General features: G+C 52.9%; 1 protein-coding gene and 1 long non-coding RNA gene across 2 annotated transcripts in view; one reads left to right on the top strand and one right to left on the bottom strand.

Moving 5' to 3' along the window:
* The first annotated feature begins 1,443 nt into the window (after window positions 1-1,443).
* LOC122216356 lies at window positions 1,444-9,018 on the top strand. The gene is made up of 3 exons (XR_006200853.1): window positions 1,444-1,518; window positions 8,378-8,572; window positions 8,942-9,018. It is a non-coding gene; the product is annotated as an uncharacterized LOC122216356 (long non-coding RNA).
* Window positions 8,639-15,605, bottom strand: part of MAL (mal, T cell differentiation protein) — a 25,764-nt gene continuing 18,797 nt past the window's right edge. Inside the window, exons 2-4 of the mRNA XM_042933084.1 lie at window positions 14,860-15,027; window positions 13,501-13,626; window positions 8,639-9,108 (exon numbers count right to left, since the gene is read on the bottom strand). Of these exons, the coding sequence (XP_042789018.1) occupies window positions 9,034-9,108; window positions 13,501-13,626; window positions 14,860-15,027 (369 nt within the window). The 3' untranslated portion in view covers window positions 8,639-9,033. The remainder of the gene's footprint in view (window positions 9,109-13,500; window positions 13,627-14,859; window positions 15,028-15,605) is intronic.

Below are 15,605 nucleotides of genomic sequence, written 5' to 3'. Positions count from 1 at the left end.
CAGAAAGAGGGAGAGAGAGAATCCCAAGCAGGTGGCTGACACGGGGCTCAAAACTATGAACCGTGAGATGGTGACCTGAGCCGAAATCAAGAGACGGAAGTTCAACCAACTGAGCCACCCAGGTGCCCCCTTTCTCTTCTCTTTAAATTTTTGGAAGTAGGAGGTGAGGTCACTCGCTGTGCTGGAAAGGAGGGACAAATAGGGGTTTGAGGAAAGCTGTGAGGGTCACACTGTTTCGGGCTGTGGAGGGACCTCCATTGCTGGTGGAGGTCCTGCTGAGGTTGGAGGCAGGGAGAGTAGAGGCTGATGCACCAGCTTTGAGAGCCACAGAGTGTCCTCAGCACCCTGGGTAGGAGGACAGAAGAAAGAGAGCCGTTTCTCCTTGACCAGGGAGGAAGGAAGGGTCCCTGGTGCCCACCCCCTGGCCAGGTGGCCAGAGAGTGATCCAGCAGGTGACCTTGGTCCCCGTGCTGAAGTAGAGACCTGGAGGGAACCAAGGCCACATAGAAATCAGAACACGCCAAACCCACATCTGTTCGTGTGGCCATGCCCAAGAAAGAAGGATCCCCTTACCCATCCTGTGCTGTGCGCCTCTCCTGGCCGCCTGACGGCTTGCAGACCCGGACGGCGTCCGCGGCCACGTCTGTTCTTTCAGCTGTCTGGGAAATAACTTATTGGGGCCTAAAGAGGACGGAGCGGCTTTGGCAAGTTGGGGCCTTCTTACTGCCCCTCAAGACGGGGGGGTTGGGTTGTGGTCCCACCCCAGCAGGAAGAACATTCTCATGGGTGGAAGAGTTTCGGGACGTGCAAGAGTGGGCTTGTGTGTCTGAAACGGCACCATTAAAGCCTTCCTCTCCGATGCTTGCTAAAAGGCAAGCATCGTCTGGAACAGTAGCCCTTTTAAGCTCCAGGGATGAATGGCGGCAGCTGAGAACCTGTATCCAGCCAGGCCCAGGGGCTGCGGGACAGTGGGTGAGACGAGTGCTGGAGGGAGGCAGGGGGACGTCGGGGATGCATTAGTCCTTACAATACTTCTGCGGGCACGGCTCCATCTTTGCCCGAGCTCCAGGTTGGCCTGTCCGGGTTCAGGGCTGGGCTCAGCCTGGGAGTTATTCCATCAGAGAGCCTGCTTCCTCATCTGCACAGTGGAAATGGTCATGACATCTACCTAGTAGATTGTTGTGAGGTGACAGCAAAGAACACGTGGGGAACTCAGTCCCACTGAGAATGCACTCCGGCCACTGGGGACCCACATATGGTAACCCAGGAGGGAACAAAGCTGAGCAGATGAGGGGCAGGCGGGGTGGGACCCAACGATGACACATGGCAGTTTTCTCTATCTCCATATCACCCCTCTCCCCGCCTCGACCTTCCTGCCTAGTGAGGCCGGAAACCACTGCCCCTTCTGTTACGGCAGGGGGCTCTGCCAGGGTGTGGGGGACACCCTGTGGGGCTACCCCCAAAAGGTCAACATTGTTTGTTTGTTAGCAGCAGGAGCCAGGAAACCGTCTGACTCAGGTAAGTGGGGTGAAGGGCAGGACGGCCCTAACAGAGCATCTGGCTGTCGAGACCGGCTCACTGGGCACGCTGTCTCCTCATGCATTCTGGTTATTGTTTACACAAAGGAGGGCACAGGCCGAGACTGGCATCCTCAACCCCACGTCTAGATGTGAGAGGTCCGTGGAAATATGCTGTCTGTCCACCTGCGGTTCCCTTGCTGGCCATCACTTCCTGGCCTGCATGGCAAGGATGAATCATAGGAGAGGCTCTTGGGCCAATTCACTTCCTCCTTCCTCTGCCACTTTTCCTCCTGGGAGCTGCATAGGGGCCCCCGGGCCTTCTGGCTTCATTCTATCCTCCTGGGGGGGCGGGTACAGGTGAGTATCCGCAGAGAAACTGGTCAAGGCATCTTGTAGGCTTAAGGAGCGGAGGCTGGGCCGTGGAGAGCCAAGATACCCCAGAACAGGAGCCGGCTGGGTATGGGGACAGTGCACTGGAGGATGCCGCATGCCAGCTAGGCAGGGTTCAGGCTGGTGGATGCCATCGTGACCACCATCACCACCGTCATCGTCATCCCTGACATTCGTAGGACAACGTGTATAGACTGTGCCAGGTGCTTTGTGCACGAGGTGTGGGGACAGCCATGCCCCTCACTCAGGGCACCGGTGGATGTGTGTCCTGTGAGATGCTCAAGATTGTCATCAGTTATTTTTTTTTGACATTTATTGATTTATTTTGAGAGAGAGAAAAAGCGAGCATGTGTGCGTGAGCTGGGGGGGAAGGGCGGAGAGAAGGAGAGAGAGAATTTCAAGCAGGCTCTGTGCTCTTAGTGTAGAGCCCAGGGCAGGGCTCGATCCCACGAACCGTGAGATCAAGGATTGTCATTAGTTCTGACCCCAGAAACTAAAGGCCACACGCTCTCCTGGTACTGAGCCTGGGTATTTATCCTCACGCTCACAGGGATGGCTCTTCCCCCACCCCCTTGCCATGTCATCAGTGCTGTTGCTAGGTCAGCTCCTCTCTGTCCACATCAGGGCAAGTGGCAGGAAGCAGTGGGGTGTCTTAAAAGAACAGGGCATCATGCCCTTGAGGTCCAAACGTGTCGCACATGGCAGGATGCCCTCCTTTTTTTATGGCTGAATAGTTCCCATTGTATCAATACACCACATTTCTTTATCCATTCATACATCAGTGGACACTTAGGTTGTTTCCAGGTCTTGGCTGTTGTAAATAATGCTGCTATGAACAAGGTGGGGGGGGCGTGCAGATATCTTTTTGGGATAGTGACCTCCTTATGCTAAATGAAATCAATCAGAGAAACACAAATACTTTGTGATCTCACTTCTGCGTGGAATCTTTAAAAAAACCACAACAAGTGCAGAAAAACAGATCAGAATTAGTGGTTGCCAGAGGTAGGGGTGGGGAGGGGTGGGAGAACTGGGTGACCGTGGTCAAAACAGTACAAACTTCCAGTTACAAGGTGAATAAGTTCGAGGACGTAATGCACAACATGTTGACTGTAGCTAACAACACGGTTCTGTAGAGTTGAGAGTTGCTTAGAGAGTAAGGCTGAAAAGATTTCAGTGCAAGGGTAAACAATTTGGAACCATATGAGATACTGGATATGAATGAATTAATTAAACTCACCGTGGTAAGCATTTCACAATATTTACATATATTAAATCACTATGCTGTACAACTTAAACTTGTACATATGACAATTACATCTTAGTAAAAGTGAGGGAAAGAGGCAGGGGCAGGAAGATGAGGGGGTGGCTGGCAGACGAGGGTACCCGGGGGCCCAGGGCTGGGTGCCAGCTCCAGCACTAACTTCCTGGGTGCTGGGCGGGCCTCTTGGCCCTTTGGGTCTCCTGTTCTTATCTGCAACTTCTCAAATCCCTCCCAGCTCTGCTGTCCCGCCTCCCTCCTGAGGGGGGCGCTGGGGCCATCAGGCTGCTCATGCCCAGGAAACTGAGAGGACGCGAGAGTCTGGTTAGATGACCCTGACCCTCTGGGGCCCTCGCGGTGTACTTCACGTAGTGGTCAGAAGGGATCTGAAGGAAATGGCCTCCTTCCCAGGGACTGAAGTTCGGTTTACTCTTGGGGCTATTTTAAACTATGTCATGGCCAACTAAACGTTCAGTTCTGTGGGGAAAAGCAAAATATCAGTCCAGGTTTATGATGTCAGCAACATGGTTAATCAATAAAGACAAAGCGAGACACCATCGTCGTCCCAGGTTAGAAACTTGAGGATCATTCTAGACCTTTCCTTCTTCATTCCCATGATGGTGACCATAGTTGGCACTTCCTCAGGCAAGGAAACTGAGGTTGAGAAAGAGGACACACACTTGGGCTGGCTCAGGGATCCATGCCTTTGGCCACGACATTCCACTGGCTCTCAGTCCACCAAAGTCTGGTCAAGTCCATCCCGCTTTCCCAGCCCAGCTTGCCTGCCCCACTGCTGCTGTCCAGACCCAAGCTTCCCTCACTTGGACAGCTGCTATGTCCAACAGGTATTCCCCGACTGGTGTCCCTGGGGTAAAAGCCAGGCTTTAACTTCACCTTCAGGACCACCCCAGATCATCAAAACCTCCTGAGCCCTCTCTCTCCGCACCCTGCCTGGGTTAGATCACCACCCTGGCTCTGCCCAGGAAAGCCCTCCCTGCCTTCTTTGCCTAACAAAGTCCCCATCATCTCAGACATACCTCCCGGGAGGGTTGGGCTTCTGGCTGCATTTGCCTCACACTCTTTGTGTGCGGGTTGGAATCTTCTTATATCTTCTGTCAGTGTTGGAGGCGTGAAGAATTTGCTTACCATGTCTGTGCTCTCTGCTCCCAGAGGGACACAGACCCTCTAATGGTGAGATGTGGCACATGACAGGTAACTTTGGGGCTTTGAAGCTAGACCCCTGGAACTGGAATCCCATTTACTTGCTGTGTGACCTTGGGTAAGTCATTTAACCTCTCTGTGCCTCAGATGCCTTGTCTAAATGGTATCTACCACATAGGGCTGTCATGAGGATTAAGTGGACAAGTAGCACTTCGGGCAGCACTGGGCACACGGTGTCATCGGCAGGTTTTCTCCCCCTTCGTGTCCCTGGGGGTCTATCCTAGCAGACTTTTGTTGACCATGCATTGGCCAATGGAAACCCTGGAAACTGAGCACGCTACGCGTATCAAATCCCTGAGGGGACCATCCAGAGAGCTTGGCACAGTGATTGTCCCTGTGTTACCTGAGAGGGAGCTCTGGCACCTGCCTCAGCACTGCAGCACCACGGCCACCATGGCCAAGTATGATGGGGATGGAACAAGGCCTTGAATCACACAGTGAGCAACATCGCTTTAAATCTGTTTCTCCAAATCGTGTTATTTTAAATGCCCTGGGCAGATGCCCATGTGTGCAGGGACACTTGGCTGGGCCAGAGGCTCTTTGTCCCCTGAATGGCACCATTGTGACCCCCGAACCGGCCCCGAGTGATTCCTGGAACAACAGGCCCTTGTGTGGGCCCCGAAGGCCTGCTTGCCCCCACCCTCGGCTGGCAGTGCGAACCCTTGGCCGTCTCTTTAAAGTCGGCATAACGAGGCCTTAAATCCTCCGTTTGGGTGGCGGCCAGGGTTCTGATTTGAAGTACTTTTTAGAGTTTGGTTCTAGGATGTCGATGAAGCTGAGTTCCTAGAAACTGTGCCCTCTCTAGGAGAAGGGCAGATCCAGTGGGCACCTGCTATGAGCAGAATGGGGGAGCCAGACATTGGTGTGCAGAGGACGACCATATTCGGATGGGGCCAGCCTGCCCTGCACAGGGAAAGCCACCGGAATTCCCCCAGAGCCCCGACGAAGCAAGGGGGCCACGGCCACTGAAGTCTCGGCAAGAGTCTCCGAAATTCCTGGTTGGATTTGCTCCACAGCTGTCTTTGGCTGTTTGCCCTCCTGTGATGCGCGCCCTCACCACATGTTTGTGGTGACCATGGTCTGTTCTGTTCTGCAAGCTTTGGCTCTTGGTCACATCACAGATAGCAGCTTCTTAATCCTTTCTCGGATCCATGGAGGGATTCGGCTCTTTGTTCCGGGACCTTAAAAACACGCAGTTGTTCACCTTTACGAAGGATCAGCTGGACTAGGTGGGCCTTTGGCTCTCTGGAGGCTGCCAAGTGGAACTTGGGAGCCGCCTGGACGGGCATGGTCGTGACTTTGCAGCTCAGAGCCGTCAGTCCCTTTCAATAAGACAACTGAGCCCAGGACCTGGACTCAGCCACGTGGCCTCCTGCAGACCCTGGTGGTGATCTGGGCTGTCCCAGGTGCCCGCCTCAGCCCCTCGGAAGACCCTTGTGCGCTGGGCTGGTAGCAGGTGCGCCAGAAGGTCTTATGTCACTGTGACTTCCCCCCAGGTGGGAGGACAGACTTGCATGAGGACGGGTCTGGGTGCACCAGAAGGTCTTATGTCACTGTGGCTTCCCCCCAGGTGGGAGGACAGACTTGCATGAGGACGGGTCTGGGCACCCTAGGGCAGTAAGCAAGCACAGGGCTCCAGGGCCAGAAGGAGCTGGCCAGACATCCACCTTCAATTCTGACCGGCTGGGTGAGCCTGTCTCCTCACCTGTAAAAGACGGTATTAGCCATCTCCTGTGGCCACTGTGGGGATGACCGAGGCTATTTACATGTAAAGTGTTTATGAAGTGTCTGGGGCAGGGCAAGAGCTCCAAAAACAGAAGGCAAATGGCCACAGAGGTGCAAATGCGGGTTCTTTGGGCAGTCATGGTTGGGTGTTGGTGCTACCTTACCTTTGGTCCATCGGGGACACCAAGCAGGCGGCATCTAAGGAATGTCCCATCTGTCCTTGGGCCAAAACCGAGACATGCCCCAGAGAAGGACCCCCTCCTGCTCAACATTCAGAGGCACTGAGGTGAAGCATGCCAGCCACAAGAAGCTTTGGGGAGCAGACACCATCCCACACATCGAGGGACCAATGGTCCCAGTAGAGTAGACACTCAGTTGCTGCCCATTCTGTGCGGTCGAGTACCATTCGGCCACTGACCAGCAGGCTTCTTAAATGCCCACTTCCGCAGGCATCGTGGGTTTCTAGAGGAGCAGTGCTCTTAGCAGGAAGGCCTGCCCACCAGCCAGCATTTGTCCCTGCAAACACTTCCCAAACAGCAGGACGCAGACCGAACTGAGCAATGCGATGCCTGAGCAAGGAAACTAGACTAGTTTTGGGGGTGGGAGTTGCGGGTGGGGAGGAGGGTCTGGGTAAGTAGAAAAGCAAGACCAGGAGAAGGCATTTTTGGAGGCTGGCCATCCATTAACATCTGATGAGAACAGGATGCAAGTCAAATGCCAGATGAACTGCAAATTTTAAAAATGACTCAGGATGGGAGGAATGAGGAAGCTATGTCAGGGGATCATCTGCAAAGCCTTGAACTCATAAGGGTCTCATCGTTAGACTGATTGGCAACTGACAAAGAGAAAAGAGAAAGAGCATATCAAGATTCCTTTAGGGGCACCTGGGTAGCTCAGTCGGTTAAGCCTCTGACTCTTGGTTTCAGCTCAGGTCATGATCTCATGGTTTGTGAGATCGAGCCCCGAGTCAGGCTCTGTGCTGATAGCACGGAACCTGCTTGGGATTCTCTCTCTCCCTCCCTCTCTGTCCCTTCCTGGCTTGTGTGCGCTTGCTCTCTCTCTCTCTCAAAATAAATAAATAAAATAAAAATAAAAGGGTTCCTTTAAAGGAGTGATTAAAATTCCAAAACACTGAGGAACCTTTGGGAAATTCAACCAAGCCTTTTTTTTTTTTTTTTTTTTTGATGGGGGTCAAAAACGCTCCTCTATTGGCATGTTTCTGGCTCATCAGCAAGCAATCAGGCAGTTTTGCTGAACAAATGACACTTCCCTCAATCAACACTTGATTGCAAATTTTGCTAAACACACAACAAACTGTCTATCGTTTCTTAATGATCCTTAATTTGTGCTTTTTCAGGATAAAGCCTCAATCAAACCTTTTGCTCCTAGGGGTGCCTGGGTGGCTCAGTCGGTAGAACGTCTGACTTCGGCTTGGGTCATGATCCCATGGTTCATGGGTTTGAGCCCTGTGCCCGGCTCTGTGCTGACAGCTCAGAGCCTGGAGCCTGCTTTGGATTCTTTGTCTCCCTCTCGCTCTCCCCCCCGCCTCCCCCCCTTGTGCTCTCTCTCTCTCAAAAATAAATAAATGTTAAAAAATTTTTTTTAAAAACCCTTTTGCTCCTAATTTACTAGGAAATTTTTACTTAAATTTTGTTTTCAGTGGACTACTAAAAGTGGCCTTTTACTTCCATGGCTGGGAGCTAACCAGTTTCGGAGGCACCTATCTGGTGTTCCAGCTGCGGAAGATCATTGCGTTGTTTGAGCAAAGAGATAACGCAGCCTTTGAAAACGGAAACTTGGCTTTCAGGATTCCTGAGTGTCCTCCTTCCTAACTGTCCGCTCCCCTCTCAATCCAGACATCGCATACTTAAAACGTGGCACTCACTGCACTTCCTTTCCCTCAGTAGTCTGGTCCCCTGTCTCTCCTACTGGAGTGGCCCAGGGAGAGTCTAAAAACAGTTTATTTGGAACAGAACGCAAAGCACAGTGCCCAGGGAATTTCGGCCCAGCTTCACAAAGAGCGAGAGGAAATTTTTGCGCCTTGTTTTCTTTTGGCTGAGGGACTTTCTCATTGAGCGCAGGCCCCTTGGTCTGGTAGGAAGAAGACGGGTTCCCCTGGGTTGGCACCTGGCAAGTTTCCAGAGAGGGCAAAGCCACGTGAGACGGCTGGTAGCTGGGGCGGGTGGAGTACCCAGCGACGGGCTCTCGGACAGTGCGTTGGCTGAGCATACACAGCTGAACTGCCATTTGATGCTGCCTCTAGAGATTCAGTCTCAGCCAAAGGATTCCTCAGAAGGAAAGCTGAAACGATGGTGTTCCTGATACGGGGAAAAGAAGAACAACCCCCCCCCCCCCCGCACCAAAAACACCCCACGAAAGTATCGAACATAAAGGCACTTTATAAAGCATTTCAAAGGTTTATCATCTTCCACCGTGGACATCTGCACATATTTGTTGGGTGAGTTTTACTCCCCATGACAGGGAGACTATCCATGAAGACTTGGAAGGATGCCCGGGTGGGGGGGGGGGGGGGGGGGGGGTGGGGGGCGGGAACTCAAAGAGGCTTGTGGAAAATTCCAAAAGACAGTTCAAAAGATCTGGTCCGGGAGTCAGCAGGGGATCTTTGTTTTGTGGTCACACTCCCCATTTTCCCACCTCCACATCCCCCTTTCCCAAATAGGAAATGATTCTAGAAAGACAGCTCGTAGTTGGAGGTCAAACGTGGCAAGCCCCCAACCCTGACATGAAGGCATGTAGGAGAGTAAACATAACACCCACAAGAAACAGAGCGTTGCTTTTGCTTGTTTGTTTGTTTTCTTCTTTCCAGCATCGAGAGTGTTTCTGCGTCGAAAATGTTACGCTGGAAGGCGGGCTGATCAGTTAACACCGTCTGGGGTCTGCGGCAAAAGTTCTGCTGCTTTACGAAGACTTCCATCTGATTAAAGAAAACACCGCATGGACCACGTACAGCAGAGTGGCCACGTAGGAGAACACCTGAAACCAAGATACATGGCCATTAATGGGAGTGCATGGGGAGAGGGCGACGCGTGGGCCATTGACACTGAGCCAGGCGCTGACATGGCGCTTGGGAGTGACAGACTGGAAGGGTGCGGGCCGCCGCTGCTTCCTATCATTCCCGCAGATATCCTTTCCTGCCGAGCCCAGATGTGGCCCCAGAATGCTTTCAGCACAGGTCTCCAAGTGACCTACCAGCCCACTGGGTTTAGGGCTGCAAGGTCAATTATCTGTCATCACACGTCATCATGCTGGTGCCACCCAATTGGAAATGGGGGCCCTCAGAGACCCCTCAGATGATACCACTCTTCATGGGAAGCTTCCTTCCCCCACACCTGTGAGGTCAGAATCCACCAGCTGACTCCACTGGCCTTGGCTAAGAGACTATGAGCACCTGGGTTTGCTGGCTCTGGTTAAGGTCTGGATGCTGTCTGGTCATCCTCAGACTCCTGCGAGAATGTTATTCCAGGAATCTTAATTTCACAAGCATGAGCAAGGGTGCCAGGCTCATAGGAAGTAAGGAACCGGGACGGGGAGGAGGGACTGAGGCTTCTGCAAAAAGGAGGGGGCTTACTGAGAAAGCTTCTGGAAAGATCCAGTCAGTGTTTTGGCACTGGGAACAAAGGCCCTGGAAATGGGGCAAACGGTCACTTTGTCCCTGTCAAGGCCCTGACTTGCGATGTTCACATGGGCCCCACCTATTCCTATCACCCTACTCTGGGTGGCTGGCCTCCCTGAAGGCTTGCCTGCCCCCAAGTCAAATATCTGCACCTGGTTTTGTGACCTTGGGTGTTGGGGTCAAGAGTTTCCAACCCAGGCACAACATCAGGGCAGCTACGGTTCCATGACTCTTGAAAATGCCCATAAACACCAGCGGTCATCATGCCTGCTCTCTCCCTGCCTCCACACATGGGCGAACTCCTCACCCTCATTGGCCAGAGGCAATGAGTAAGCCGAGTTACTTAATAACCAATATAAGGGAACTCATCCGGGAACCCTTAACTACCATCTGAGAGGCGCGGTTGTACCTGAGTGAGCAGCACCCCAAAAAACACCTCTCCCTGTCAGATGGGAGCAGCTGACGGATGCGAGAGCCCTGAACAGAAGCACCTCAGCTGTCCCCAGCAGTGACAGCAAACAGGCACTTATTTTCCAAGTGAGGTCAAGCAATGGCACACTGGGGACACTGAGAGCCAGGGACATGAAGGCATATACTTAGGCCTTCAGAAACGCCTCTCCCTAAATGGCTGCCATTATTATTCCCGCTTTCTGCAGAAGTTTCTAGCTGCCCTCAGTGAATTCCCACCAATCCCAGGGATCCCTCTGGCACAGACTCTCTGCTGCCTGCAAAGGAAAGAGGGAGAAGCTTAGCTTTCGAGACGGGTCCAACTAAGTATCATAGAGAGGGGCGAGAGGCAGGCCAGATGCTCTCAAAGGCCAGGAATGTGCGGGAGAAGGTCTTGAGGTGCCTCCCCATTCCCGGGCTGGCTACCCCCAGGAGGGCGTGTTGTGGTTGCGCAGGATCTCCCCTGTGCACTCATACAACTGATATTTTGAATAGAAAGATGTGACTTTACATTGAACCGGGCTTATACATCCCCTTCGGCCCAGTGCATCAGCCGGCTGGCAACATTTCAATTCTTGATTCTGGCACTCTCGACTTTGCCTGGGCACGCCCATGTAGATCTCATTCAACTAACAAAAATGGGAGGGGGGGGAGACACGATCACTTGTGGCGTGGACAAATAGATGCCGGTGTAGCCACCAGTGGAATGATATACAGCAGTGGGAATAAACACTCTAGTCTCCACCCAAAAATGTAGATGAGCTTCACAAATCTGAGGTTGAAAGAAGGAAGCCAGACATAAAAGAATACACACTGTGTAACTCCATTTACATGAAGTTCAAAGGCAGGCAAAACTGAACTAGGCAGCTAGAAATCAGGATGGCGGTAATCTTTTGTTTGGGTGCACGGTGATAGCAGCAGCAGGACAGGAGGATTCTGGGAGCTATTTATGATGTCCTATATCTCAGTTTGGATGCTTGTTACACAGAAGAGTTCACTTCATGGAAATTCATCACTTGGGACACTTGCATCTCACTCACTTCTCTGGATGTACGTTGCATTTAGGAAGGAGGAAAAAGAGAAAAGTTGGAATACAGTAGATCACAGTGGTTCTCAACTAGAGATCTGTCCAGTGGGCAGAGGCAGTAATTCACCCTATCTGGGTCGTTCCGTCACGTGCTGACCCACTAGCCATGTTCCATGCACATTTCACTATTATCTGCAATAATTTTATGGAAATTGTCAAACGCCTTGCCGCTGATGTCTGTTTGGAGAGAAGGCCTCTGGGGTTGGGATAGGGGGAGGGATGAGGCTCTCTAAGGTGACAGGAAATGAAAGAGAGTCATTTGAAGGATAACGGAGGAAGCGGGTTACCAGCCTCCCAAGGGAAGGAAAAATAGCCAAGGTGCTTCCTGGCTGTGTTAGTATTTAGAAAGCAGCCATCTTGGGAGATGAGCCAATATGGGAGACATTCCCACACTGGGGGACGGCTGAAAGGGTGCCAGGGACCATACAGTGGCCATGTTTCTGGAACTGGAGAGTAGGCTGGGAGCTTAAGGGGAACATGTGGCTTCCCTGGGACAAGGGACCCGTAGACAAGGTTTTCAGTAACTTTCCTCTAGACCCCACCCTCTGGAAGCAGGAGGAACACCTTCACCAAACCCCTTCCTAGAGCCCAACAGTGCCCGTCCCTGTGGGTTTTCTCTCACCCTCTACTCTACTCTTTCCAAAAAGTGGGGACAGTACAGTTTTGGCACCCGGAGCTGGCATCTTGTGATCTATCATCACATTTGACCTCAGGATTTGTATGATTCACAGGTCGACCTCTAGAAATCTGAGGAGTGCGACTTCCTGAAGCTTCTTCCCTATTTTTTACACCTCACTCACGGCTAGAAATACACCTGATATCGCGAGTTTGCATGCTGGTGGGAGCCCGCACATGCAGAACTCTGGAAAGAGGTTTTATGAATCAAAACATTCTCCTCCTCTCTGTCGTTCCGATTCATCCCATTAAGAAGAAAATCCATTAAGAAGAAAATTGGTGGACCTCGAAGTCCACCAATGGGTCTGGTCCCACAGTTGGAGAACGCTTCTTTTAGAGCTCAGAGGCCCGCGTGCAGCCTGCACCCTGGCCACACACAGCTGGCACCCCCATTTGTTCTGCTGACGGGGTGAATGAGGCTCAAGCCCCCGGGCCACCCATTGCTTGCTGTGAGGCCTTGGAGGAAGGTGTTCGATATGTCTGTAGTCCTGAGGGAGTCGGACAGGAATTACCGTCTCATTTCACAGATGAGCAAGCTGAGGCACTTGCTCAAGAAAGTGGTGGAGGCCTGAGCTCTGGCCCCTCCTCCTCCAGCAGGTTCTCAGAGCTGCTAGGCAGGAGGCATCATCGGGAAGAGCTGAAGTCCTAACTGCGGCGACAAACACCCACAGCTGGGGGGTCTGGACACGCTGCGCCCAGAAAGGCTTCTCCACAGCCTCAGTTCCAGAGCCAGGGCTTGGGGAGACACTGGCTACTCCATTTTCCATCCCTGACCTCGCTGCTTCCCCGAGCCTGACTGTGCTTTGAGGGAGAGCCAGGAGACCCAAGTAGCCAAACTCACTGCTCCAAACAGGTGCTAAGAGTGTGGATGGGGGAGCCTGGGTGGCTCAGTCGGTCAAGCATCCAACTCTTGACTTCAGCTCTGGTCGCGATCTCACGGTTCTTGAGTTTGAGCCCCACACTGGGCTCTGTGCTGACAGTGAGGAGCCTGCTTGGGATTCTCGGTCTCCTCTCTCTCTGCCCCTCACCTGCTCATTCTCTCTCTCTCTCTCTCTCTCTCTCTCTCAAAAATAAATAAAAACTTAAAAAAAAAAAAGTGGTCACCTGCCCTGGACACCAATAATTTCTGGCCACCTTGGAGCAAGGTATCCATGTTCTTGGTGTTCCAGTTCTGCATCTGTGAAATGGGTATAATAAGCGCACCTACACCCTAGTGTTATCGTGAGAGTTAAATCAGATCGTTTATGGAGAGCTCAGACAGTGCCTGGTGCTCACGGTCATGTCCCTTTTGCAAAGGCATGGACTCCTAGGCCAGCCCAGGCCTGGGCAGCGCAGCACTGAGCAGAGAGGGCCAAGGGGAGTCTTGGACACATGCTCTCCCTTCTCCAGGGCTTCGTTTCTTCAGGAATAAGAGGGAAGGTTTCATTCTTTCGAAAGTCAGTGAGCTAAGAAACAGAGGGGAGGGCCCAAACAGCCTTCTGCTGACCCTCCATCGGTGGGCGGTGGGAACCGGGAACGGGGGCAAATTGCCTGGGGGACTCACCACAGCAGCGATGTTTTCATGGTAGTGTTTGTAGGTGTAGCCCTCCTGCATCCCGATGGTGGCCAAAGCTTCCAGGACAGAGGCGCTGAGGTAAAACAGGGCAGCGACACAGTGGTAGGCTGCATCCTGCAAGGTCAGGAAAGGCCATCAGAGAGATGGGCAGCTGTGGTCCCAGCAGGGCGTGGCTACCAGCCTTGTCCCCTCCTGGCGCGGCTCAGGCCCCGCCCTCATCTTCTGCTACTTCCTTTGGGAAGGAAGGGCCTGCCCGCCCAGACCCCTGCCCCATCCCCCCATTACCATAGCCCAGCCCCCTCCTCACAGAGCTGGTTTCATCTCACTGGTTTGGGGGCCAGAGTCAGGACTTAAGGGAGAAGGCACGCTGCCTTCCCTTGGCTGCCTTCCCTTGACGCGGGATCAAGTAAGAGGTGGGGGCAGGGAGGGGCAGTCTGGGATCTAACAGGTAGAAATTGGCTCTGGCCCTGAGAAGTGTCATATGTGGTCCAGTCTCAGTTTAGATGTGGCCTCGGTGACCAGTGCAGGGTGAGAGGCCCAGGCCATTTCCACTGTGGTTTTGTCTTGTTATTGTCAGTTTTTTTTGGGGGGGGGAGGGGGGTGGGGGAGCTCCAGGAATGTGTAAAAGCAAGAAAATACAAAGCGCGGGTTTTGAGTAGCTGGCATTTGGAGGCGATTTCGAAAAGTCTCCGTAGGAGGCCTTTTGAGAGTAAAGGCCTGGCCAAGTGGCCCTGCCCTCTTCCATGGTAAGTAATGGCCAGGTGTCCCATGCATACATTTTACCCCCCCTCGTGGGCCTTAAGGCAGAATTTACGCAGTATTATGTCCACGGGCCATCCCTTCCCCCCACCCCTCAAGCCCCTCCTTGGGGACCCTGCTTTAGAAGGTCATCACTGGACACTGGCCAGTAAGCCTGGCCTCACACAGGGCAGCCAAGGCCAGCCTCCAGGACCCTGTCCACCCCCAAGATGGAAACCAGCCCTCCTGGACGTTGGGAGATGCCAGCAGGCACCTGGCAGGTGCAGGTGGCATGGGGAGGGGTGGTTGGGCTGCTGGTTATCCATGAAAAAGGCAGTCATGCAGGAGAAAGCAGAGCAGGCCCAGTGGGAATTGGGCAGCGGCAATCCAGCTCTGCCTTCACCTTCTCCTGACCTCCTGGCTGTGGGGAGCCCCCAGAGAGCTGCTGGGGAGAGCTCAGAGCCGAAGGGCTGGCCAGCTGAGCCTTGGAACGTGGCTAGGAGACATCTATGGGCAGCCTCACCTAGCACTGGAAAAGCCAGCTTGCCAGGGGAGAGGGTCCAGCACCCACCCACCCACCCACATCAGCCATTCCGGGCTGGGACTCACCAGGGTGACCCAGGAAGTCTCCCCGCCGTGGGCACCAACTATGTACAGGATGAGCAGGGCTGTGGTGGCCATGAAGCAGAACACAGACACAAACATCACCCAGCCCTGGACCAGGGGGATGGGCACCAGGGACGAAGCAATGAGGATCCACACGAGGCCCCCAAAGACCTGCAGAGGGAGGGAGGACAGGGGTGAATAACAGAGCAGGAGAGCCCATACCCAGGAAGGGCCAGACCTATAGGTCACACTGAGGCATTAGGGGCAGCAGAACAGGAAGGAGGCAGAGAATGGCAGTGGGCATTTTCCTCATCAAAAATGACTCTTTCTTCCCCCTCAAGGCTCTAGCCTGCACTGACCCAGTCTTCCCAAGCCCCTGCTTGCCTGCCTTGGTCATGCCTGTTTTAAATACAATTTCAATTTTTTATTTAACAAAAACGTCTATCACACTCACATGCCAGGCACTGCCCCGAGCATTTGGCAAATATGAACTCAGTTCATTCTCACAACCCTATGAACGAGGTACCGACCCATTTGTCAGATGGAGAAACTGAGGCACGTGGACGCCAGGTAATTTGTCATCCCAGGAAAGGGCTTACATCATCCAGTATTATCATTATTCTGAGGTGACATCCTAGATTAAATCCTAATATTTTGACATTGAAATATCGTTTCTTTTACAAAAGGTTAGCGACCAGCAGATTCTGTTGGTCTTTACTTGGCAAAATAGATTGATCACGTTATGTCAT

This window comes from Panthera leo, chromosome A3 (assembly GCF_018350215.1).
Source record: "Panthera leo isolate Ple1 chromosome A3, P.leo_Ple1_pat1.1, whole genome shotgun sequence".
NCBI classification, from domain to species: Eukaryota; Metazoa; Chordata; class Mammalia; order Carnivora; family Felidae; genus Panthera; species Panthera leo.
This window is presented reverse-complemented; position numbering and strand designations above follow the sequence as displayed.